The sequence below is a fragment of the Aulonocara stuartgranti genome, assembly GCF_965226115.1.
Source record: "Aulonocara stuartgranti genome assembly, chromosome: 1".
Classification (NCBI taxonomy): domain Eukaryota; kingdom Metazoa; phylum Chordata; class Actinopteri; order Cichliformes; family Cichlidae; genus Aulonocara; species Aulonocara stuartgranti.
The window spans coordinates 21,779,173-21,804,098 of NC_138939.1; the positions used below are offsets into that span (position 1 = coordinate 21,779,173).

Consider the following 24,926-nt stretch of genomic DNA (forward strand, 5'->3'; position numbering starts at 1 on the left):
CAGAGTAAGGTATATAAATGAGTGTGTACAGGTTCCTACATTATTAACACTCTCTGTAGGGTAATATTTAGACAGTAGCCTTCTTTTCATTATGCAGCACATTTTATGATATAGTGGCTGATTAAAAAGAAATGCTGATCTTCCCATCCACTCTAGTGTTCTTTCACTATCAATTCCAGTTATGATCTATGACATTGAATAATTGCCTTCCAACTCAGTGAACTATTACACTGTCATCTAAAGAGCAGGGATGTTATATTTAGTCATAACCTCACTTATCCAGATAGAAATTTGATTCATTGTCTTGCTGGACCTGCCAAAGCTTCAAAGTCTTCATTGCATTTTTATTCTGTCATCCATAATTCCAGTAGAAAGCTAATGGTTATACAACTTGCAGGCAGCGGCTCTAAGTCTTCTTTCAGCCCTGGTCCAATCAGCTGTTGAAGATGTAGCATGAAAAAGCAGAACAGCGTTTAAATAATTCCTTTGTAAATAGGTTTTCATATATGCTGATTCGTAGGTAATTAAACCACAGCAGCAGGGATCGATGCTAACAAGGTGCACAATTTCATGGCTGATGTTAGTGTCATTTGCCTTTAAGTATATTTGACCAGTTAAGCAAAACACTCAGTACTTTTACAAAAGTCAAAATGATGGTAATAATCGACGCAGCCAGCACATAGCAACAGCGCCCTCTTCTGGCGTTATGGTCTTTCGATACAGATGGCTGAATCTACACCAATCAGGACTAAGTTTGAGATTTGCTACAGATTTGCGGTGGGACTGCAGTAGCTGTGAATTTCACATCCACTATGGAAAATATTATTATAACACCAGTTACACATAGATTAAACGACTGTGCACCCTTTTCTTTTCGCCCCAATATTTAAAACATGACCTTCATTTATATCCCAGCTACACACCTGTAAAGTGTTGTGGCTCTATAATGAACAGTTACAGTTACAAAAAAAATGATCAAATCTTTACAGACACACTGAACAAAGGCAAGACACACAAAAGAAAATGAGTAGCAGTCATTTATTCATGGCTAATCAGCCTCTAAGATGATGAGTACAGTTTGAGCTTGTATAAGCACACATACACACACACAAAAAAGTTTCATGTAAGATCTTCCCATGAGGCCAGTGAACAGGACCGGGGTTAAGAGGTGAACTTGGTCCCATTAATCACAGACTGCTGCTTCCTGAGCTCAGAAAAAGCTGAGGCAGAACTGCACTTAGGGGGATTTTTTTTCCACAGGAAGTAAAGCAAACACTGACTGAAGAAAGTATTAAATGCTTAAAGCTGCTGGTGAAGTCCCAACATTGGAATTGGTTAGCTATACATTTATTCAAGTGCTCTATTTGCACTTTTTATTTTAAGGTATAATAAAAGACTTTCTGAAGGTCTTTGAAGTTTTTCTTTGAACACTGGATGGTCCTTTACTCATTTTCAGGCCTTGTACCTGACCATTTTTCAGATGGTTTATCTATAAAATGCAGTGGAGGCTCTCTCATGTTTGGGGGCTGCATTTCAAACAGTGGAATTAATATCAAAACTGATGGAATTATGAATGGGATCTTTTGCATCTTCAAAAAATAAAAAATACAATAACTGAGACTTACAATAAAGTATCGTTGCACTGGTTTACTGAACCTTTCTTTCAGGGCATGTACAGAACATCAGTATCCATTTTCTACTGCCTCCTACAGGACACACTCTTCTTCCACTTCCTTACACATTAATGTAACACAGAACTAATACTGCCTCTCCTGGCATTACCATTGTAACAACACACTCATTCTGTTTCTTTCAGAAGAATAACAGGAACTTAGGATGTAGGTATCTATGGATAATAACTATTATGCATACTCATATATTTATATAACCTACTAATTTCTTGCGATACCACAGGATCGTACCAAACAAAAGGCAGCCAACATCAAAAGAAGAGCATTGAGTCCTATATACTACTTCGAGAAACTGCAAGAAAGCTTGCCTAAGAAAGTTCATTGTTGTAGAATAAAGGTGGTCATAATAAATATTCACTTTCCATCTTGTTAGAACTTTGTTTTTGCCTTTTATACTGCATCTTAATGTATGTTTAAATGTGTGCTTCAATAAATCACTGCGCATATTTCCCATCTTCCTAGCAAAATATTTAAAAAATGAGGGGTCGCTGAAGTGTTTGCACAGTTCTGTATCTTTAAGACTGGGATGTCAAGCGCCTTCACAAACGGTGTTTTTATAATCTGCAACATATTCTGACAAATGAATGAAAAATGTTCTAAATAAACAAAAACTACGGAGCCCCCCAGGGGACATGGGAGAAAAAAAATTAGGGAGGAAAAAAAAAATTAGGGAGGAAAAAAAAAATTAAGACGGACTTTTGCGAGATCTCGCAAAAGTATTGCGAGCGCTCGCAAAAGTATTGCGAGATCTCGCAAAAGTTTTAGCCGCATTCTTCGGAGGCCGCCAGCTCGAAGCCGACCGGGAGGTCGAGGCACGATGTGCCGGGAAAGCGGTGTTCCTCCCGGCTGTAGTAGGTCTCGACCTCCCGTTAGCTTCGAGCTAGTGGGTGTCAGATCTCCAAAAACGTCGGAGCTCTTTTACAAATATGTGATGTCTTGTAAATCGAGCAGGTATCTGACGTTTACACAACTACATTCACGCCTCAAAATATCTTAAAAGTGTATTTTGTGACCCAGAAAGAGTAATATTACAACTAAGTAGCTGCCGCCATTGTTGGAGTTTTGCGAGATCTCGCAATACTTTTGCGAGCGCTCGCAATACAGATCTCGCAAAACTCCAACAATGGCGGCTAAGTTGAAAACAAAAATGAAAAACTGAAAAGGGGCAAATAATTAGAAAATTTAAATTAAAATCGTTATACTTTGAAGAAGAAGAAAAAAATCCAACTGTGTGTTTTAAATAAATAAATTAATAAATAAATTAGTCATTCAGCATCACGGGTTTCATCCACCCCCAGCGTTAATTTTCCGTCTCATTTTCGTTCCGTGCGGTGCAGTACATGACAAACCAAAAGACCCGCCCACCTGCTCTGCTGTCATATCGCCACGTACGATTCAGTGCAACGCAACATGCTAGTGTGTTTGACAGACCGCCCAACTGACCAATCAGGTTAACCACCACACGAGCTACTCTGTCCAGCGGGCTGGTGGAAGCTGCTGACACCTCTCCAGCTGAGAGGAAGCGACGGGTGGAAGGTAGAGTAGATGAGGTCCTGTGTTCATAATAAAGTGAGTATACTGGCAACATATCTGTCTATGGGGCTCTTTAGTAAAGCTTTAAAATCCACGCTGAGCGTGGGGGAAATGCTGTATAAGCTCTTCTGCTCAGGCTCACGGTGTAACGTTACATGAGAGTCTCATTTGTCCATGCTTGGCACCGAAGCGCTAAATCTGTCAGTGACGGTGCTAAAGGCTAACACCAACAGCTTCCTCTGGTTATTATTATTAGCCAATAATTTGCAGTGTGTGGAGACTAGATGGGCTGTTCGAGGAAGATCAAAAATGAGGAAGCTGGGTACACGATGATGCTTACGCACTTAGAAACTCAAGAATGTATATTTCCAGATATTGTAAAATCTAAAACACGTCACCTCAGCCGGCACTATAGTGATTGTTCTCGTTTGTAGATGTGGGGGAGCCGGGCCTTTCTCGCCGGCTGGCTGCTGTTGCTGCTTGTCCAGCTGTTGTGTTTGGAGGCTGTGCCCATCAGCATCGACAAGACGAAAGTCAAAGAACCAGAGAAAAAGCCTGAAGAGCCTCCAGCCAGTGTGGTAAGGAAGAAGACATAATATTTACACTGCACGCTGAAAATTCACCACAAACCATAATACATGTATCAAATAACGACCCTTTTTCAGCAGTGGTGCAGAGAGATAATTGTGTCTATTTGGCTTTCATTATCTATTCGTTTTAACAGTATTTAAGGCAGGCATAAAACTCACAATTTTGGTCATTATTTTTAGGATAAGACGATTTTTTTATTATAAAAATATTTGTTTCCTTTTTTTTTTTACTTAAAACAATGTGTATAGAGATGAGCGGCTTCAAGAATCTTTGTGGGATTGGATTACATAATTTCACAGAATAAACGATTTATTAATGTTTATTTATTAGCTATTTCATAGGTGGTACACTGTAGTAAGTACGCCCTGCTAAGTTTATTGGAAAAATGGCCTCTTTCTCTTATTCAAAACTTTAAAACTTGTGATCTCACAAACCAATTTATTTCTCAGTACAATAGTTTCAGATGCTATAGATTGTTTAGTGCCCAAATACTGTTATCTGTGTACTCATTTGTGCCTCTGGAAGGGGTAAATACTGTCATACAGAGGTTAAACAAGTACAATATAGTTTCAGTGTTGATTGCACGGGAATGCTCTTTTTTAGATATTAAGTATATGATCTTTACAGAAAGCGGCAACCCAGTTTGTATTTGTCATGTGGTGGTGTTTTCTGTACTTGCTCAGACACTTTTGGTTGGATTTTTCTTTAATTTGTCACCCGTATACAGATAGAGATGCTGTACTGTATATATAAATATAGATCTATATCAGAAATGTTTAAAATAGGATTTGATTACCCAATGTAACATGTTATTGGCGTTTTTACATTTTATTTACTGTACTTTTAGGACACTGGACTCCACTATGACCGCTACCTCAGAGAAGTCATTGATTTTCTAGAGAAGGATCAGCATTTCAGGGAAAAGCTCCACAATACAGACATGGAAGATATTAAGGTACCCCGCTTTCTGTTGGTTTGGTCTTACTGCAGTGGCACAACATTTCAACCAGCTCCTTATAAGACAATAGTCACTATAATATACTCGTTTCGTGTACATGCACAGCTTCCTGCAAAGTTTAACCCAGTGTAAGCAAAAGTACATTATGCTTCGCTGTAAAAGTGTAGTGTATGTTCCAGAATTGTTTTAATCGCTTAATTTGCTACAATTTATTTATGTTGCAGCAAGGTAAGCTGGCCAAAGAGCTAGACTTTGTCAGCCATCATGTCAGAACAAAACTAGATGAGTTAAAAAGGCAAGAGGTAAACCGACTCCGGACCCTGATTAAGGCCAAGCAGGACCTTGAAGGAGGAAATGGTAAGTTGTGCAAAACAAAAATAATTTCATTTTGAATTCTGTTTAAAGTATCAGGCTCTAAATCAACTTTAAGTTGATTATTTTAGAGGTAAATAAAAGAAAGTTCTATTTTATGTATTCATATGTTTTAATATGTGTAATATATTTGAATTTCTCCCTGGACAGACATAGCAGTGGACCATCAAGCGCTGCTGAAACAGTTTGAATACTTGAACCACATGAACCCGCACACGTTTGAAGTGGAAGATCTGGATCGGCTGATCAGATCGGTAAATGTTGTTGCTCGATGCTACTTCGTACTTAATGAAAAGTATAGCATCTTGAAACTATTTGTGCCTTTGCACAGTGGAGTCCTGCAGTAGAGAGAAAGAGAAAACAGGAACCTATGCAGATGCTTAATTCATACACCAAAATTGGCCCGTAGGTGGTGAAAGCTTCACAGTTGGTGAATGACTATAATTACCAGCAACTAGAAAGGAAAGGGTAGTACTGAGTACTGAGGTGTAGAGGACAGATGTATTATTTTTATTTGACCTTCTTTTCATTATTGTTTTTAAAAACAGCAATGCGTTTAGTCTTGTATCTGTGTCTCAGATGATGTTAAGACAAAAAGGCTTTTCACAATGGTTTCCAGAAGTGTGCTGATGTATAGAAACGTGCAGGCATAGACCTGAAAAATCCCGTTTACTACTACTGTGAGGGTCTGACAGTCTGGAAGTAGTCTGATGTTCTGAATAGTATCTCTTGTTTTGACTTCGACTGTGTCTAAGTGACATTTCCAGCTGATGCATTATTGTTTGCTGGGTATAATCTTGTGTGGTTATTACTGTTGAACAATTTCTGTTTTCTATTTGTCATCAGGCCACTAAAGATCTGGAGAACTATGACAAAGAGAGACACGAGGAGTTCAAGAGGTACGAAATGATGAAAGAGCACGACAGACAAGAACACCTGAAAACACTGGATGATGACGAGAGGAAGAAAGAGGAGGAACACTATGAGGAGATGAAGAAGAAGCACGCCGACCACCCTAAAGTCAACCACCCGGTAAGTGACGAAGGTGCACAGAGAAAAATAAATGATATATTTTGTTGTTGTTGTTGTTTTTTTTTGTCCAGATTGTAATATTCATTTTACCTCAATCTGGAAATCAAATGTGTTTTTACTTCAATGATGCAGGGAAGTCAGAATCAGCTGAAGGAGGTCTGGGAGGAAGCTGATGGCTTAGATCCTGAAGATTTTGATCCTAAGACATTCTTCAACCTGCATGGTAAGACCTGTACTATCATTTACTAACATACATAATTTGCTCTGTAAAACATACAGTACTAGAACACGGCACATTCGCCTTCTTTTCTCTTTTTCAATAATACAGATACAAATGGAGATGGCTTCTTTGATGAACAGGAGTTGGAGGCATTGTTCACCAAAGAGGTAAAGCTGTGGCTTCTGAAAATGTGTAAATATTTCAGAGTAGGTCTTTGTACTGACTGTGGGCCTCTGTGATTTCAGCTGGAAAAGATTTATGACCCCACCAACGAGGAGGACGACATGGTGGAGATGGAGGAAGAGAGGCTACGTATGAGAGAGCATGTTATGAATGAGGTACAACAAGCTGCACTCAGCAACCTGTTTTCCTGAAACTATGCAGGTGAAAAAGCCGATCCTGGATTAGTTGGGCCAAAATTGTTCTGTGTGTGAAATATACATAGGGTAATATTTAGCATCATTAATTCTAATGTAGTAATATTCACAATCGCAGTCCTCTACTACCTTTAATGCAGCTCATCAGTTTGTTAAAAGGTTGGAAGCACAAAAACTTTATGCGTGTGGACAGTTAGTCTCCATAATTCAAAGCCTGTGACTAAAGTCACATGACTGACTTTAGTGACTACAGAAACAAAATAGAAAAGACACCTAAAGCTCATTCTCGGTCTCAGCTGGGTTTGCATCTTGTGTTAAACAGGCACCACTGTGTTTTATCTGCCTTAGTCCTTTCAGTGAATAAGAAAATATACAACTAGTGTTCAAAGCCTTTCTGCTCTTGTCTGTGTCACAGGTGGATTCAAATAAAGACAGGCTGGTCTCTCTGGATGAGTTCCTTGTTGCTACTAAGAAGAAAGAATTCTTGGAGCCAGATAGCTGGGAGGTGAGAAACATTAGATGACACTTTATCATGATAACAGCTTTTATGAGTTATTTAATACAGAAACATTTGGTTAAACAAAGCAGGACTGTAAAAAATGGCTTCCTACCTGCTCTGTGTTCTTCAGACCTTGGAGCAGAACCAGGCTTATACCGATGACGAGATGAGGGAGTTTGAGGAGCATCTTGCTCAGCAAGAGCAAGATCTCAACCAGAAGGCTTTTGACCTCCAGAAACAGAGAGATGAGCTGGAAAGACAACAGGAGCAGCTTAATGCACAGAAAATGGAGCTACAACAGGTAAGGAATAGTACACTACTAATGGGAAAAGGGTTGCTTCTGTAGATTTACAGTCAGTGCATCAATCTGCCCACATCCTAACCTTCACATTTTACCAATTGATTCAGCTGTGCTTATATTGTATTTTAAGCAATCAAATTGTCTGTCCACATGTAGTAAATGAATTCTAATGTACTAAAACTCTACAGGCAGTTGAGCATATGGAACGTCTCAAGTCACAGAAAGTAGACCCTCCTCCAGAGGTTCTCGGTGAGTGTTGATTTTGTTTTTCTCCTACTTTTATTTTGATAGTGGTTTGATTTTAAAGGTCTAACCTCTGAGAATATAAAATTGTTCTCTTTGTTACAATTGAAGGGAACGCCGTCCCAGAAATCCCTGCAGTTGACAGCCAACTGCATGAGGCCCAACAACAAGGACATGACTCTGCACCCCAAGGACATCACCCTGTACCCGAAGGACATGACCCTGCACCCCAAGGTCATGACCCTGCACCCCAAGGTCATGACTCTGCACCCCAAGCTCCTCAGGATATACCACAGGAACACCATGGACAAGAAAATCAAAACCAGGCCCAGCAAGGTCTCCCTCAAACACATGATAATATACCACCTGGTCATCAAGAAGTTGTGCAAAGCCAGAATCAGCTGCCATAATAATGTGCACAAAACTTTACAATCAGACTTTTTCAGTACCTGCACTCGTAAGTGCTGAGGAGCAGTCCCATCAGAGTATAAGGACCTCTTTAACCACCCTGACCAGCATTAGTGGTTTGAAGTGCATTTGAGAAGAACAACCACTCAAAGGGAATCCGTTACCCCAGATTTCAGTCTTGGTGACAGTAATCCCTTCATTACATAATTAAATCACACAGTGAAATGACCTACATGGGTTTGGATCCTGATATGTGCATACATAGATTTTACCACAGTTGTGTTTGCTTACATTGAGGGTGTTTTTTTTTTATAGAATCATATAAATAATATTTTGTGAGCTTTCAGACCGGTTGTTTGTTTCCTCTCAAAATGACTTGCTGCTTGCTAAACATCCTGACCCAAGAGCCTTCTGGATATGTACAGTGCAGCTGTTTAAGAAGATAAGGTGTAAAAATACTCATTTTAATTACAGCCTTTGAGATTTAGATTTTTTTAAATTACTATCAATATACTCCAAAAAAACCTGCAAAATAAAAGACATGCATGAATCATGATGGACCTTATGAAAACATACTTCAAGAGTTAACTGCAAGATGTTTGTTTTATTTAATTATGACACTAAATTGGCAAAAAAAAAAAATCTACGGTAGCAAATGCAACAAGCTTACATCATTTTCACACCATCCCCAGACATCGCACTAAAAAAAACTAAGGAATTGATACAAGCAGCCGCTGTGTTGTGTAATGATCTACAAGGTGCTGTCAGATCTGCAGCTATCACTGTGACCTGACATTTACAATCCTTTAACCTTCAACACCTTATGAAGCCAGGTCGCTGTCTTTTTTTCAAATGCTCCCTTCTTAATGGTCATTTTGCTTCCCCTCAAACTACCAGTTTACTATTTTCCTACTATAACACATTTTTTTCTTTATGTGTACAGTTAATTTACTGTACTGAACAGTAAAAGCTCTTAAATAGTGCTTTTGTTAAATAGTATAATGAACTCATGGTCCATACACATGTATTGCTACGTGATTCTGATGAAACAGTTTTGATATTGTTTATTTAAGGTTTACTTTTACCTAACCATCTAGTATTTTGCTGAAACCGTCTGTCAAAGTAAGGCAATGAAAACCTTGAATTTTGTTTCTCTGTTCATTTTGAGGTATTTATGACTTTTACATGAAAGAGAACATATTAGCATATTTGGCAAAATGCTGGTTTGGTGTTACATGCTGTGTTAGCCTGTATGCTTTTGTTTAATGTAAATTTGCTTCTTCAATTCGGGGAGAATAATGAGATATTTGGGAGTTGCTGCCGCTTCTCACTGAAGACCTAAATTTTCAGTCTGTGAGATCTCTGCTTTTTGGTTTTACCTTACACAAAATTTAAGAAAACGTCTTTATTTGCTTTGTCAGTCGTTTCCCGTGTGCCATGCATTATATTTTGCACAAAATGTAAAGCTGGTGTTTGATTTCTTGCTGCTGGATCCAAAGGTCATTTGACAAAATTGCACACCTCACTTAAAATAAAGTGGTTCAGGTTGTCAAACAGATTTCACTGCTAATGTTTGAGCGATGCCTTTCCTGTGGGACATTTACCTCCAGTGAAACCATGAACAGATGCAATGTAATAAAAAGGATGGGCTGTTTCCATAGCTGTTATTGTCATAGCTGAAGGCTGCTCTGAAGTAGACTGAATTCTACATTGGATTGTATTAAGTTAAACTACTCACATGCAAGACCACACAGAATGAAAATGTCAGAAAACAAACAGCTTCAGCAACAGAAGGTAATAGGGCACAACTTTATTGAAACAGTCTCAATCAATAACAGTGTACAAAGAGGTGACGATGCAGGCAGGGACACAGGAGTTAAAAAAAAAACAAACAAGAAAATTAAACGTTTTGATGAAAATTATAAAGGGAGTAACAAGTGGCTTACAGCACTCATGGAATCAAATAGACAGTGACGGGGTATTTTTTGCATTTATTTTGTACAAAAAATAAATTAATGAAATCTTTCAAGTTTACAGGAATATCTTTTTGTTGTTTTTCCATCACACGTACTTGCTGATAATCCTACATGTAGTTAATTTCAGCATTTTTGTGACAAAACATCAAAAAGATCTAGACAGACCGAAGCAGGCTGACTGATAAGTAGGCCAGGAGTTAAAAAAATAAGATTACCGATGAGAAACAAAACATTGTTATAAAAGTGAGCTGGGGGAAACACATTCAAAAAATCCTGAATGTTCAACGTGGCGTAATTCGACGGTCCCCGGGATCCTTTAGGATCGCATTGCCTGCACATTACCTCGGGACAAACCACGAGGTCCTTGGGCTGCTCCACGTTTGTAGCCTTGCTGATATCCCTCCTTAAAAGAGATAGTAAGGCTTCATAAGTGCATGTTTTGTATTTATAGTTACGCTTGGTTATAAAAAAGACTGATGTAAATTCAATGCAATGACTTAAATTAATGCATTAACTCTTACCCGCTGATAGGTATTGCTGGAATAGTCCCGAGATGTGTTGAACGGAGTTTGACCGTATCCACTGCTGGGAGCGTTTGAGAACGGTGGACGGTAGCCTTCATATCCACCTGACGACAGAAAGACATTAGTTCAACAGGTGATGCATATTTACTCCTAATCAAAATAAATCACAATATAATTATTGTAAATCTGTGAAACAACATTGGATGCTTTTACCTCTAAATCCATTCGAGGAGCCCCGATATCCATTCATAACGCCACGAGCGTTCCTGGGTCCACCTCTTGGCACAGCTCTGCTGCTGTAGAAGGACTGACCAGACTGCCCAAACCCTGCACCTACAGAGGGATCTTCATGTCCTGGCGTTGAGGACATAATCTGGTCCTGGGGCTGGAATGCATTAACAACTGGACAGAAGAGACACAAAACGACATCAAAATATACGTCACGTACTGCTGGATAAGTTCTAGTACATTTTTAATTTTAGACAAGGTATTAGTGGGTTTAGTTAATTGGAAATTCTAAATTGCACATAGGTGTGGATGCAAATGCCAGTGGTTGTCTGTCTCTTTGTGTTAGTCCTGTATCAGACTGATGACCTGTCCAGGGTCTGCCCTGCTCTCACCCTATGGTGGCTGGGATAGGCTCCCTGATAAGGATGGGCAGAAGAGGATGGAAGGATTTTTTACTTTTAAAATGCAAAATCACCTTCTGAATTCTGAGAAGGCTGCGTGATTTTTACTTATGGCATCCTCACTGACTCATATTTCAACTTTGTTGCAACAGAAAATATTTCTTTTGTGACAAAGTGAAGCTTGGGAGCCTCTTGATATCCTAATTAGGGCTGCCACAAACGATTATTTTGATAGTCGACTAGTCACCGATTATTTTTGCGATTAGTCGACTAATCAGATCATCATCCATTAGACGTAAAACGTACAGCTTATTGCACCAGCAGCATCTGCTCTTATATAACTATCATTAGCTTACAGCTTTAAGTGTTTAAGGTCTGTGCTAACTAAAAATAAAGAAAAGATGATAGTTTATTAAATTTTAATGAAATTTGCAGATTGTTTCGGTGAAGTTTAATAAACTCCTTGCTATCTAAAATATAACAGGACACCGGAGTATATTCTGGAGCATCTCACACTTCTGATAATCAGTTGTCTGCTTGACGTTTATTCAGCTGTGTAAAAACTATAACTTTAATCTCAGACAAACTGATTTACTCAGGAACAAATAAAATACTAAAAAAAAAAAAGCCAAACAATAACATTTTAAGTTTTCTAAGTGACTCATATATATATTTAACCTGAGTAGCGAAAGACAGCGGTGGGTTTGAAAACGATTTGCGGGGAGTCCGGTGTTCTCACGGCGCTAGTGAGCCTAGCCCCCGGCTCGCTAACGAGCTAGTGGGTAACAGATGTCTCCGAAAACGTCGGAGCGCTTTTGAAAATATGTGGTGTCCTGATAAACTGAGCAGATATTTGAGGTTTACACAGCTACATTCTCGCCTGAAAATATGTTAAACGTTTATTTTGTGACCCAGAAAGAATAATAAGAGTAACATTAAAACTAACTAGCTGCCGCCATTGTTGGAAACTGCGCTGGGCCGCGCTATGAATTCTGGGACACAGCTGCTTCTTCTTCTTCTTCTTCTTCTTCTGGGTTTAACGGTAGCTGACATCCTTGTACATGCAATGCTGCCATCTTCTGTTTCAGTCCGTTATTACACTCTTAAATCCTGCCACTTATTCCTGCGTCTTTTGTGATCGTACAAAGTTTCAAACAACGCGTCGACTATTAAATCAGTCGTCGACGATTTTGATAGTCGACGTAATCGTGACTAGTCGACAAATCGTGGCAGCCCTAATCCTAATACATCTTTTACCACTGTGTTCATGCTCTAGGGTTTCTGTACAAAACAAGATGCACACCTGTCTGTAATCTTTCTTGTGGGATGTCAGGCTGGTCGACCACATTTTCTGGCTGGCTGCTAAAGCCCTGTCCATAGCCACCAGGGAACTGGCTAGGCTGCTTCAAGGGGTCTGCTTGGCCATCGGTAGTTGGAGGTACAGGTGCATTCATGTTAAATACCTGAAAAGAGAAACAAATTTTTTCCTCCCCCATTCCTGTCCATATCAATATAACAAAATAAAATAACCACAATACCCGACGATGGCCTGGGGTCAAAGATCTGCGTAGTTTGGGAAGTCTTAAATTGTTGCTCCTTGCACGAATAACTGACCAGTTTTCACTGTGACTAATAAAACATGCCAACCAATCTCTAATACTGACCTATGACTTGTGCAAGTATGAAAGCTGACGGTTTCCTACAGAATGCATCAAGTCCAAACATGCTCACTGTGACACCGTTTAAATGGACCCAATAGAAAGCGTACCGCTTGCACTGACTGGAAAGGTGCTGCGTTGACATTGATGCCTCCAGTGAGGGTGGGTTTGGAGACAGGAGGGAAGGCAGAGGACAGAGAACATGGGGCAGGAGACGGTGCAGATGACAGAGACATTGAGGCCTGGGTAAGTAAAAGAGGAGGGAATTTGGAAGGCAAGGAAACAACGAATATGGAGAAGTCAGTGCAAGAGATGAGATGATTTTCTTTTGGCTTAAAAAGTTCCCTTTTCTGTTATTATAATATTCAAATGAATCAAATATCTCCCCATCGCACGCAGTAGACAACAAAAAAAGATGTGTCGGAGAGCATCACATTCAATCCATGGAGAAGACCTTTCGAAATCTCTCTTCATAATACAAAAACAATCTGAACTCCAATTATTCATGAGCTGCACCACTTAGCCAGAAGAGCAGTCTCACCACCCATATCCTGCAGGGGCTCCTCCCTACTTACTTGTGAGGATTCCTGTGGTCCAGACACTGCAGCTGTCTGAGGAAGTCTGGACTCTGAGTGGACTGTTCAGAAAGACATAAAACAAATAAATAAGACAAACTCCTAAAAAAAAGACATGCTGCTAAATTATGCACTTTCAATTATATCCACATCAGAAAGCAGCGACCAAACAACTTAATAGGCATGCACTAATTACTAATTGAACCTCTGGCCTAACAGCAAAGTGATCATTTGTGCCCAGGAAACAAAGAAATCCTATTTAAAATATATATACACACCGTAATTGTCGGGCTATAAGCCGCTACTTTTTGCACCAGCTTTGAACCCTGCGGCTTTTAGTCAGGTGCGGCTTTTCTATGGATTGTCCATGATTTTTGTGATATCGTAAGACGATTTGTTTTGTTTGTTCCGCTGTTGTACGGCACTACGTTGCCTGGTGGAAGGGCATGTGATCAGACACACAGTATCGGGGTTCAAGAGTGGTATGTTGGTCACATGTCCATCCGCCAGGCAACATAGTGCCGTACAAGTAGCGCGAAAAACAAACTTCAAAGTAGCGCTACGCGTTCAGCGGGAGTCGTGGATGACGAGCGGCGATAAACTTGCGAAAAGCAAGTTATGCTCAACTCCACCAGTGGAATCTGACAGCGTGGAAAAGTGTGAAAACATCCATGATCACCAACGGATTTGAAGGGCTGGACTGCTGCATGATGGAGAGGACACCGCCACGGCCCTTCTGAGGGTGTTCGACTCTGACACTGACAACGAGGATTTGTTTGGTTTTGAAAGTGACAACGAAGGAAAGAAGCTGAGAGTGGATGACGAAGCCATCCTGAGCCTGTTCGTATCCGACACTGGAGGAGAGGACTTTAGTGGTTTTAGTGCGCAGGAAGAAGAGAAAGATGATGGTGAATGACTGACTTTTCTTCTTGTTAAAGCCGTGTCACTGCACCTGAGCCTAAAAGGTAGTCTGAATCTATTTTTCTGGTGTGCTGTAGGTTATTGTTATGTACTACATTTGTTACTCATTTATGAAGCACAGTACATGTTTCGTACTTGTAATTACCGCTACTTGTACATACCTAAAAAGTTATGCAAATATGTACCCATAACTTGTTTTTCAAAATATTAATAAAAAGGGGTGTGTCTCCAAACAGCCATCTCTTTCCTGACAATTCCCTTTGTGCATATTCTCTTACATATGATAAGTCAACATTGAAACACCTGCAGCTTTTAGTCAGGTTCGGCTAATGTATGTACAAAACAGGATTTTCCCCTGATTTTAGCTTGTGCGGCTAATATTCAGGTGCGCTTTGTAGTCCGGGAAATACGGTATATATATTTATATTTTAAAGTCTATTGGCCAGTATGAGCAATACTAATAAATCAGTGCATCCATATTCAGTATAACCTGTGAGTAAATGTCACTCACGTAGAGGACCGCCCATCTGTTGCAGGTCAACAGCTTGCACAGGCTTCATTGGCTGCGCAGACACAATGGCTGGATCCAGCGCCTGGCCATCAAACTCCAACATGGAGTCCTACGACAACCAAACAAGAGTAAATGTAAACAGATGAGATTTGCAATCAGTCCAATAAGCAAGCGAGCACGTCTGTTTCATACCCATAATCCTTCACTCCACATTAGGAAAATACCTCAACTACAAACAACCTTGACTAAAAGGATCTTAGTACCAACTCCCATGTAAGCACATCTTCCTAAAACCTGGGATAATCATGATCTCATTTAAATTGTACTTCTTTTGAATTTTTGTCCCAAATGGGGAATGGGTTTTTTCCCTGTTTCGATATTTTACTTTTTTTTTTTTTTTTTAAGTTCACATTCATATATCAGAAATTACAACTAGATTCGTTTTCTGAGTCACAACAAGTACGTTCTTGTCTCATGACCTCTAGCACGAGTTCATAGATTGTTGTAAATTGCCTGGACATGCAGTCCTCATCTTTGGCCAACCTTTTTGCAAGTTCATCCTACTTGCCATTGCTTATTTGAGACACACACCACACACTGTGAGCCATAGGATACTACAATATACAGCATTTTGGGCCATCTAACCTGCATGAAGTTGTATGTCCCTTGCATCTGGGCCATGAGGTCTTGCACTGCCTGCTTTCTAACCACAGGATCAGTATCAGGAGTGGGAGAAACTTGGTTCACAGTAATGGTTTGTTCTGGAGCCAGCTGAACAGGGGGCTGATGCTGGAGTGAATTCACCATCTATTCAGGCACATTAGAATCAAACTCACGGCATTGGAAAGTAGGTTTCAAGGCACCGAGGACTGATGATTCAGTAATAGAGCATACCTGGGCCTCCACACTCCACTCCTCGACTTGGTCTTTGTCTGTACTGCTGTATGTAGTTTCTGGAATGAACTGTCTGTTTACAAACTGCAACAGAAGACAGTACACTAAAATGTGATATAACAATTTAAGGAAAGAGTTGATCTGTGTGGGTTCTTGTGCAGCATAAATACAAATCTCACCTCTATAGTTTCCACTTTAACGGGCTCTGTATTTTTTTCACTAGCGAATCCTATATTAAATGAAAAATATACATGAGGATGGCTTTCTTTCTGGGTCTCTCACACACACACACACACACACACACACACACACACTTTGCTAATTGTTAGCTACCAGGTTCCGATGGCTGCTCCACAGCTTTAGACTCAGCCACCACGGTCTGTTCCTCTTGCTCTTCTTCCTCCTCGCATGTCCCATTTTGATGAGTTTGCGCTCTGTCAAAGTAACCACTCTGCAGCACTTTGTCCAGGGTTTCCTTCAGTGACTTGTCTGGAATAAGAGAACACCGAAGCTGTTCAGACTTTCCTATTATCACAAACCACAATGGACGATTAAGGTCTGCCTCCGTTTTCTTACACAGTCAGTACAATCTGCAAGAGAAGTCCTGCAACAGCTGGTATGAGCCAATCTCAGAATTAACCGAGTGAATCAAATGTTGTGTGAAGGGATGAAACAACAGATACAATAAACTGGGGCCGATCAGATGTCTTGAACAATCTAACTACTAACAATGAGTGCAAGTGAGTTTCCGCCTGTGTGGATAGGTGCACACACCAAACATTTTCTTTAAGATATTTTTTTTCTTACTGCACTTAAGATGAAGGCATGAAATAAATATCAACTAGCCACATGTTAAGCCTCTCCATTTTAAGGCATTTTCCACAAGTGCTTTAAATATAGTTTAAAAATAGTTTCTTTAAAAAAAAAAAGAAAAAAAAAGGTATGTGTATGGGTGATGAACGATATTAAGACATGAAAATACTTACACGTGGTCCCTGCTACAGCCTTGTCTCGACCCTCAAGCAGTTCCCACAGGTGTAGTGATGCTTCTTCATATTGGCGAGTCAACCTGCAAATCACAAAATAAATGCAATTAATTGCACAGAGTAGTAGTAGTATATAGTTTTTGTAGAGCAGGATTAAAAAACAAAACCAAAAACATATTTAAGCACTGATAACTCTAAATGTAACTTCTGTACCAGTGACAGCACACAGGTACGCGCGTACCTTACATCGTAGTTCCTCTCAGGTCCTACCAATTTGTAAAACTCATCGAGGGATGAGAGTTCAGCATCAGTGAGCAAAGGCGCACCAGAGGCATCGGGGTGTTTAAGGTCCTGCCTGACACCGTCTTCTCCCAGCTGGTCGAGTAAATACTGAAGCTCCAAAACACTCTTCAATCGTCTTTGTTCAGTCTCTTCTCGCTGCAGCTGTTCCCGTCTTGCAGATTTCTTGACTGCCTTTTGAATCTGAACACATCCAGGCACAATTTCATGCATTTAGCTTCACAAGATAACACACACCCATTACGTTCACTCTGTACATCACTGCACTTTGAAAAAAAAAAAATCAAAAAGGTCAATGAGCATGGTCAAAACAATTATTCGCTTCCCTGTTCACTCCATCTGGCACTTTAAGCTTTTGTGAGCCATTTGGGAGTATTTCATAAATTACACCAGGTGTTGCCAACTGATTGTTTTATGGCAATAAAGAATGTACGTTACAAAAAATTACTAGGGCAGAGAATGAATAAGGATTTGCAGATGCCACTAAAGAGCACAACAAGTGTCTAAAAGCTTTGCAATTAGGTATTTTAATTATACAGTGGGATGCAAAAGTTTGGGCAACCCTGTTAACAGTCATTATTTTCCTGTATAAATCGTTGGTTGTTACAATAAAAAATAAAAAATAAATGTCAGTTAAATATACCATATAGGAGACACACAGTGATATTTGAGCAGTGAAATGAAGTTTATTGGATTTACAGAAAGTAAATGGCCTGTATTTGTATAGCGCTTTACTTTGTCCCCAAGGACCCCAAAGCGCTTTACACATTCAGTCATCCACACAGTCACACACTGGTGATGGCAAGCTACATTGTAGCCACAGCCACCCTGGGGCGAGGCTGCCGGACACTGGCGCCACCGGGCCCTCTGACCACCACCAGTAAGCAACAGGTGAAGTGTCTTGCCCAAGGACACAACGGCCGAGACTGTCGGAGCCGGGGCTCGAACGGCAACCTTCCGATTATAAGACGAACTGCCAACTCTTGAGCCACGATCGCAAGTGTGCAATAATTGTTTAAACAAAATCAGGCAGGTGCATAACTTTGGACACTGTTGTCATTTTATTGATTCCAAAACCTTTAGAACTAATTATTGGAACTCAAACTGGCTTGATAAGCTCAGTGAAACCTGACCCCACATACACAGGTGAATCCAATAATGAGAAAGAGTATTTAAGGGGGTCAACTGTAAGTTTCCCTCCTCTTTTAATTTTCTCTGAAGAGTAGCAGCTTGGGGATCTCAAAACAACTCTCAAATGACCTGAAGACAAAGATTGTTCACCACCATGGTTCAGGGGAAGGATACAGAAAGCCTTCTCAGAGATGTAAGCTGTCTGTTTCCACAGTTAGGAACATATTGAGAAAATGGACGACCACAGGCTCAGTTCAAGTTAAGGCTCAAAGTGGCAGACCAAGAAAAATCTCGGATAGACAAATGCGACGAATGGTGAGAACAGTCATAGTCAACCCACAGACCAGCACCAAAGACCTACAACATCATCTTGCAGCAGATGGAGTCACTGTTCATCATTCTACCATTCGGCGCACTTTACACAAGGAGATGCTGTATGCGAGAGTGATGCAGAGGAAGCCTTTTCTTCACCCACAGCACAAACAGAGCTGCTTGAGGTTTGCTAAAGCACATTTGGACAAGCCAGCTTCATTTTGGAATAAGGTGCTGTGGACTGATGAAACTAAAATGTAGTTATTTGGGCATAACAAGAGGCGTTATGCATGGAGGAAAAAGAACACAGCATTCCAAGGAAAACACCTGCTAGCTACAGTAAAATATGACTCGCCATGAGCTGTCCATGCTTGGAAGCCATCAAACCTGAATGAACTAGAGATGTTTTGTAAAGAGGAATGGTCTAAAATACCTCCAACCACAATCCAGACTCTTATTGGAACCCACTGGAAGCGTTTAGAGGCTGTAATTTCTGCAAAAGGCGGCTCTACTAAATATTGATTTCATTTCTTTTTTTGTGGTGCCCAAATTTATGCACCTGCCTGATTTTGTTTAAACAATTATTGCACAATTTCTGTAAATCCAATAAACTTCATTTCTCTTCTCAAATATCACTGTGTGTGTCTCCTATATGATATATTTAACTGACATTCTTTAATGTAACAACCAACGATTTATACAGGAAAATAATGACTATTAACAAGGTTGCCCAAACCTCTGCATCCCACTGGATCTATAAAAAAATAATTGATGCATACTGATTTTTAGTATGCGTGTTTAAGACTTCATCAGCAAGTTAAAAGCACACCTATAGCTCAGGACTCACCTCCTGACCCAATGCGAGAAAGCTCTTTTGCAATTCTCGAGCAAACTCTAAGTTGTTGTTGATCTCTTGATACTTCGCCAAGGCCTCCTTCATGCACAACACGGAAAGAAAATCAGATGTTTTTAACAGGAAATTATTTAAAGCAGGAGGTAGTAACAACTAAACATGCAATACTTTCATAACACTTGAATGTGAAACATAACTTCATATAAGTTTGTTACATACACAAAGCTGTTTGCAAATAAGCTGGGACACAGTAAAAGCTAAATAAAAATAGAGTGACTTGAAAACAATTTAAAGCCCATGTTTAAATAGTGCACAGAAAACATTTCAAATGTTGAATCATTTGAAATGCAAATGTTTAACGTTAAAAATATCATTGCTTTTAATTGTGCAATATTTAGTGCTACCAAGCATAACTCTGACCTTCAGTGTTCTCTGGGATATAAAAAACAATCAATGTCTAAAGTCACCAGTCAAAAAAGAAAATACTTCAGAAGTTTGGCAACTGGGTTTGCAGATCTTTTTTCCCCCTCTAAGTTAAACTTAAAGACTTTTATAATGGCTCTTTCATTCCACCAGAGCACTTGAACAAATACTGTGATAATGGGCATTATTAAGAGAGTGAGTGAAGAAAAGCAAGACTGTTGAGATATATATTAGGGGTGCAACGATACACAAAATTCACGGTTCGGTTCGATACTTTGGTGTCACGGTTCGATATTTTCTCGATACAAAAAAATGTTCATGCCTTTTTAATTTGTCATTTATTAAAACTATAAATATATATTTTAACTCAAAAGTAGTTTTTAAATTTAATGTTGCTGAAACAAAACAAAACAAAAACACAAACCCTCTGGTCGAGGAATCACTCATCTTTGGAAAAGAGTTTATTACAGAGAAATGGCTCTTTCCAAAAATAAAAGCTACACTATACGCTTCTTCTGGGCTATATTCTCAGCAGCATATTAAACATATCAGGTCCCCATAAGGAGAATCATGTGCTAACGGCTGTCTAAATGACTCGGGTAAAGTTTGTAGCATGCGTGCTTGTTGTTTTTGTCTGCTTCCACTTGTCTTTGCACTACGATGATGTCGGCGTAAATGTGCAGTCATATTCGTTGTGTTCCCACTAGTGCTGTCAGCGTTAAAATGACATTAATGCCATAACGCGGCAAATCTCCCTTAACGAGTTACCGCGGATCGCCCCGTGCGTGGGGCTGGATGGCGTCAACACAATAACGAGCTAACTGCGCTAACGCACTAGTTCCCACCACTGTAATTGAGCATTGCGTGGCACATCCGACATACTGTTTTACTTTTGTCCATCAGGGTCATGCTTCCACATGAAAACCAAAATAGTTCCAAACGCCAGATCTGAATGAGGGTGGGGGAGGTTCAATTTCAGGTAGAGTTGAGGCAGTTGCCATGTTGCAACGAGCTTAGCTTCTGTCTTGCTAGCTTGCGCTGCGCTCAGTGGATCTGCGCTCGACAGTGCAGCCTAGGCGGAGTAGTTGAACGCAGATCCACTGAGCACTCAACACAGACAGCATCGTCACAAGAAAGGTTTTGTATTGTTCGATACATATCCGTACCAAACCGAAAGCACTGTATCAACGATTCAACACCGATACATGTGTTGTTGCACCCCTAATATAAATACAGCGTTAGAGTGACTGGAAATCCTTGCATTTGACAGAATTTACATTTGATCCTGCGACAAAACAAAGCTGTGTCCAAATGAGAAGCAGTTTTGTTTTCTTACCAGCTGATCCTGATTTAGTCTCTCGCCCTTATTCTTCCTTGCCTGGTAGTCATCCAGTTTGGACTGCAAGAAGGTTTTTGAAAAACAAGAAATTTGACATTAAAGTTGAATTCAAATAAAAAGAGCAAACGTATTAAAAAATGTCATCATTAGGTTTATTACCACTGTGGATTTATATTTTAAGGCAGTTTGATGACATTTCTCACACAATCTTAACAAATTATGAGCAAGACAGAGGAAAATCTGGATATCATAATTAGTGCTACAGTCTATTAAGTGGATTCATTGGGGAAGGGGAAACCTGTTATAAAGCCAGTTGAAATTTAAAGTACCTACTCCAACATTTTTCTGATTTTCAAAACACATCCCAACACCTGCATTCTCCCAAATCAGTATGTTTGATAATTATATATTACTGTATGTCATTATATATTGACAAAAGCATACATTTTCCAGCATCCACAACAACAGACAAAACAGATAAAAGCTTTACACCCTATTTGAGGTTAATCCAAAGCGAAGTTTACTCTAAGATGATAACTATAGATACCTTTTTCTTTTCCATATTGCGGACCTTCTTGTCAATCACACCAATAATCTGCTTCATGGCCTCAGAATGACTTCCATTTCCCAGGTCTGGAATGGCAGACTGGACAGCACTGTTGCCAGCTGTTGCTGAAGGCATCTTTGGGAGGGAAACATGTAAATATTACAATTAAAATTTGGACCTGAATAAAACAAACAAGTAATCCTAACTTAAGATGTTAGCAGAAGAAGAAACTATTTCAAAGCCTAAGAACTAGATCGTACACTTATGTCTTCAACCAGGTTACAAAATGCTGTTAAGGTCATGCTCTGCAGTCTCAGACTTTCAACCTGCAGTTACTGTATCTGACACCCATCAGAAACAAGGTTTCCTAGAACAGAGCTCACAACTGGATATTTACTATGCATGCACATACAGACTTGTATAAACAACTTATATTATACTTTGATTATAAATTTTTGTTTTATGATATTTGTTGCATAGATCCACGACAATTCTAAAAGATTTTTAAAGGGTTATGTATCTTGAGATGCTTGTGCACATTTCAACATAACTGTCTGCACTGTGATACTGTAGGATGTTCTGTATTTTGAGGATTACACAAATGATTACAGACACATTGCCCTTTTCCATTTTTGTCCAAGTCTAGCAATAAACAGTAATTAAGCTGAGCACCACCCGATTCAACTGATACCTGTGGACGAAATGGACCCACAGTTGTTGCTTAAATGTACCTTTCATTGTCAACTGTGTATTAAATAAAAGCCTAAAAACGATGTCTCTCTCTAGATAGAGAGATAGAAGTGGTACCGTATGAATTGTTATTTGTACTGTATTGCCCGGTAATCTCTAATATAAACTGAGCTCATGCTGAGTTCAGCTGGTAAGATATCCACTTTATGTAACGCCAGCAGTTTCACGTTTTGAACTTTGAGGACCCTGCTTCAGCGACCCTCCAAGCTCCACATTAGGACACCAAACCCTGACTCAAGCCCAAATACCCGGGCCGGTGAAAGTGATACTTACCGATGTGATCCCTTATTAAGGTTTGAGGGCTAATTAAATCGATACGTCGAGATACAACCTCCTCTTGGACGATAAGTTGTTGGCTGGTAACAGCAATTATTGGGGTGAGCTTTGAAAAAAAATCAGAACACCACATCCAATATAACAGAGGAAGTTAAAACAACATAAAAATGTCGGGCCTCCTATTCAAAGTTAAAGTCTTTTAGCGTCTGTGGAGAAAGAGGCTAGCCTTACTGACAGATGCTAACAACACAAAAATCCGCATCATAACGTAAGCCTCGAAACTCTTATCTGCGGCTTAGTTGCCAAAATAAACTTTCACTGGTGAGAGCTCGACGTTAGCTAGCCATGCCAAATCAGTTTAATAAGCATAGTGCGCTCGTACTAATCTCCGCGTCCCATTGTTAGCCGAGCGTGGTCGGTAACGATGTGCTGCTAAAGCCCCGAGTTCAACGGTTGTCACTCAAAACCAAAGGTTAAATCCATATGAAACAGCCATTACAGACCCCCAGGACAAGCCATCGTTTCGGGACGTTTAACGTTAACTGCGAAAAACAAAGAGCACCTCGGGACGCCGAGACAACTCGTTTTCGCGCAGCCGTCTCGAATCCAGATGATAAAGACGGTTTATTAAAAAGACCTAAAATGACAGTGTGAAAGCCATACCTTTAAGACTCTTTGTCTTCAAAGAGATCTCGTTGGTCTCGTTTTACTTTAGCTGTGTGGCGTTAACTGCGGTTCGATATCTTTCACTTCAAGCGGTGTTTTTCTAGAAGGATGCTCCGACTTACACCGGCCAATGGCTGCTTAGCTGCTGCAGAGCTAACGGTAGCAGCTAAAAGGACCCCACTGCTAACCTCGACGCTGCCTTCTTCTTCTTGGTTTTTATTGGTGGTTGAGAAACAACGAATTGGTGCATTACCGCCTCCAACTGATAAGGAGTAGGTACCGGAATGTCACTAAGTATTAGATCCTATCATACAAATTCATTTGTCTAAGATCATTAAATATTGCCTCATAACTTTTACTTGTCGTGGTATTTCTAAATAAATCAATTCAATCCTGTTTCAGTTTGATTATGTTTAGGTTTTGAATCAGTTGTCTTCTTTCTTTCTCATACTTCTGACAGTGTAATATAACATGCTCTAATGTCTCATCACAGTACTCTCATTTAATTGGCAATGTTTCCCTTAAAATGTATAGTGTGCATTTTAGCCCAGTGTGTCCAAATCTGAGACATGAAATGACTGTTTCCTCTCTCCTCCTGCTTCCTGACAAATATATTTCTGTACCACATGTGAGTTTAACATTTTCTTGCATTTGTCTTTAATTTTCTAAATATGTATGGCCCATGTAACCCTCTCAAATCAAACCCCAAGAAATTTGAATTATTTCTTCTTTCTAGTTCTTGATTCTATAACTTTCGTTTAATGTCCTTACCAATTCTTTTTCATGTAAAAACAAAACAAAACATTGTCTTGGTCTTATCCACTGAAAATTTTAATCCCCACTTATGTGTCCATTCTCCAACTTTAAAAATTGCTTCCTACACCTTTCTAGTAACAAACTCTACATAACGTCTTCTCTTCCACATGGTGCCGTCATCTGCAAAAGGAGAAAATGCCATTCGACTGTCTTTATTATGAAACATCATCAATTAAAATAATAAGGGACTCACTATAGTCCCCCGTGGTGTTCCATTTTCTACTATATACTTCTCATAATAATTATTCCCTATCCTTACTTGTATTTGCCTTCTTGAGAGAAAATCCTTTATCCATCTGTACATTCGCTGTGTGATGCCTGTCTTCCCCATTTTAATGAATAAGCCTTCTCTCCGTCAAAGCTGTCTCGCTTTAAAACAGACAGACAGGGGTCTTATGAGTCCCACTGTTCAGTCTTTTCTTTCTCTTTTAATTGCATATTCTTATTGAGAATTATGGAAATTTGAAGATAAAATCACTGTAAACACACCTTTGATTCCACTTGAAATTCATCTTAAAACTGTTTCCTTTTTACTTCTTAACCATTTCTTTGCATTCATCTCAAAGCTAAATATAGCATGCATATTTTAATTTATTTTTTATTCACGTTTTTAA

The 24,926-nt window shown here is 39.6% G+C and overlaps 2 protein-coding genes across 3 annotated transcripts; one reads left to right on the forward strand and one right to left on the reverse strand.

Moving 5' to 3' along the window:
• Positions 1-3,141: 3,141 nt before the first annotated feature.
• nucb2a (nucleobindin 2a) lies at positions 3,142-9,779 on the forward strand. The gene is made up of 13 exons (XM_082529287.1): positions 3,142-3,260; positions 3,659-3,802; positions 4,663-4,770; positions 4,998-5,130; positions 5,296-5,399; positions 5,992-6,177; positions 6,310-6,400; positions 6,506-6,564; positions 6,643-6,735; positions 7,190-7,279; positions 7,404-7,574; positions 7,763-7,823; positions 7,929-9,779. Exons 1-13 carry the CDS (start codon positions 3,237-3,239, stop codon positions 8,225-8,227), a joined length of 1,563 nt encoding a protein of 520 aa, XP_082385413.1. The 5' UTR covers positions 3,142-3,236; the 3' UTR covers positions 8,228-9,779.
• Positions 9,780-10,015: 236 nt separating this feature from the next.
• caprin1a (cell cycle associated protein 1a) lies at positions 10,016-23,715 on the reverse strand. 2 transcript variants are annotated; one of them, XM_082529275.1, is made up of 17 exons: positions 23,494-23,715; positions 21,805-21,939; positions 21,255-21,317; positions 19,490-19,576; positions 17,141-17,382; positions 16,900-16,982; positions 16,247-16,402; positions 16,093-16,142; positions 15,914-15,997; positions 15,665-15,826; positions 15,020-15,128; positions 13,588-13,649; positions 13,123-13,254; positions 12,658-12,817; positions 10,939-11,127; positions 10,723-10,829; positions 10,016-10,604 (listed from the first exon to the last, which is right to left on the reverse strand). In XM_082529275.1, exons 2-17 carry the CDS (start codon positions 21,937-21,939, stop codon positions 10,518-10,520), a joined length of 1,908 nt encoding a protein of 635 aa, XP_082385401.1. In that variant the 5' UTR covers positions 23,494-23,715; the 3' UTR covers positions 10,016-10,517. The 2 variants fall into 2 exon arrangements, with proteins under 2 accessions (XP_082385401.1, XP_082385402.1); XM_082529276.1 differs by lacking the exon at positions 13,123-13,254.
• Between the last annotated feature and the right edge of the window lie 1,211 nt (positions 23,716-24,926).

What these genes read in the sequence shown, in the direction of transcription:
- nucb2a (XM_082529287.1), top strand. Translation starts at nt 3,237, where the DNA reads ATGAGGTCCTGTGTTCATAATAAA. An exon ending in ACCCTAAAGTCAACCACCCG is followed by an intron (nt 6,178 to 6,309) that starts GTAAGTGACGAA and finishes TCAATGATGCAG; the next exon opens with GGAAGTCAGAATCAGCTGAA. An exon ending in GAGAGCATGTTATGAATGAG is followed by an intron (nt 6,736 to 7,189) that starts GTACAACAAGCT and finishes TCTGTGTCACAG; the next exon opens with GTGGATTCAAATAAAGACAG.
- caprin1a (XM_082529275.1), bottom strand. Translation starts at nt 21,939, where the DNA reads ATGCCTTCAGCAACAGCTGGCAACAGTGCTGTCCAGTCTGCCATTCCA. An exon ending in GAGAGGAACTACGATGTAAG is followed by an intron (nt 16,983 to 17,140) that starts GTACGCGCGTAC and finishes TGTGATTTGCAG; the next exon opens with GTTGACTCGCCAATATGAAG. An exon ending in TTAAAGTGGAAACTATAGAG is followed by an intron (nt 15,998 to 16,092) that starts GTGAGATTTGTA and finishes CTTCTGTTGCAG; the next exon opens with TTTGTAAACAGACAGTTCAT.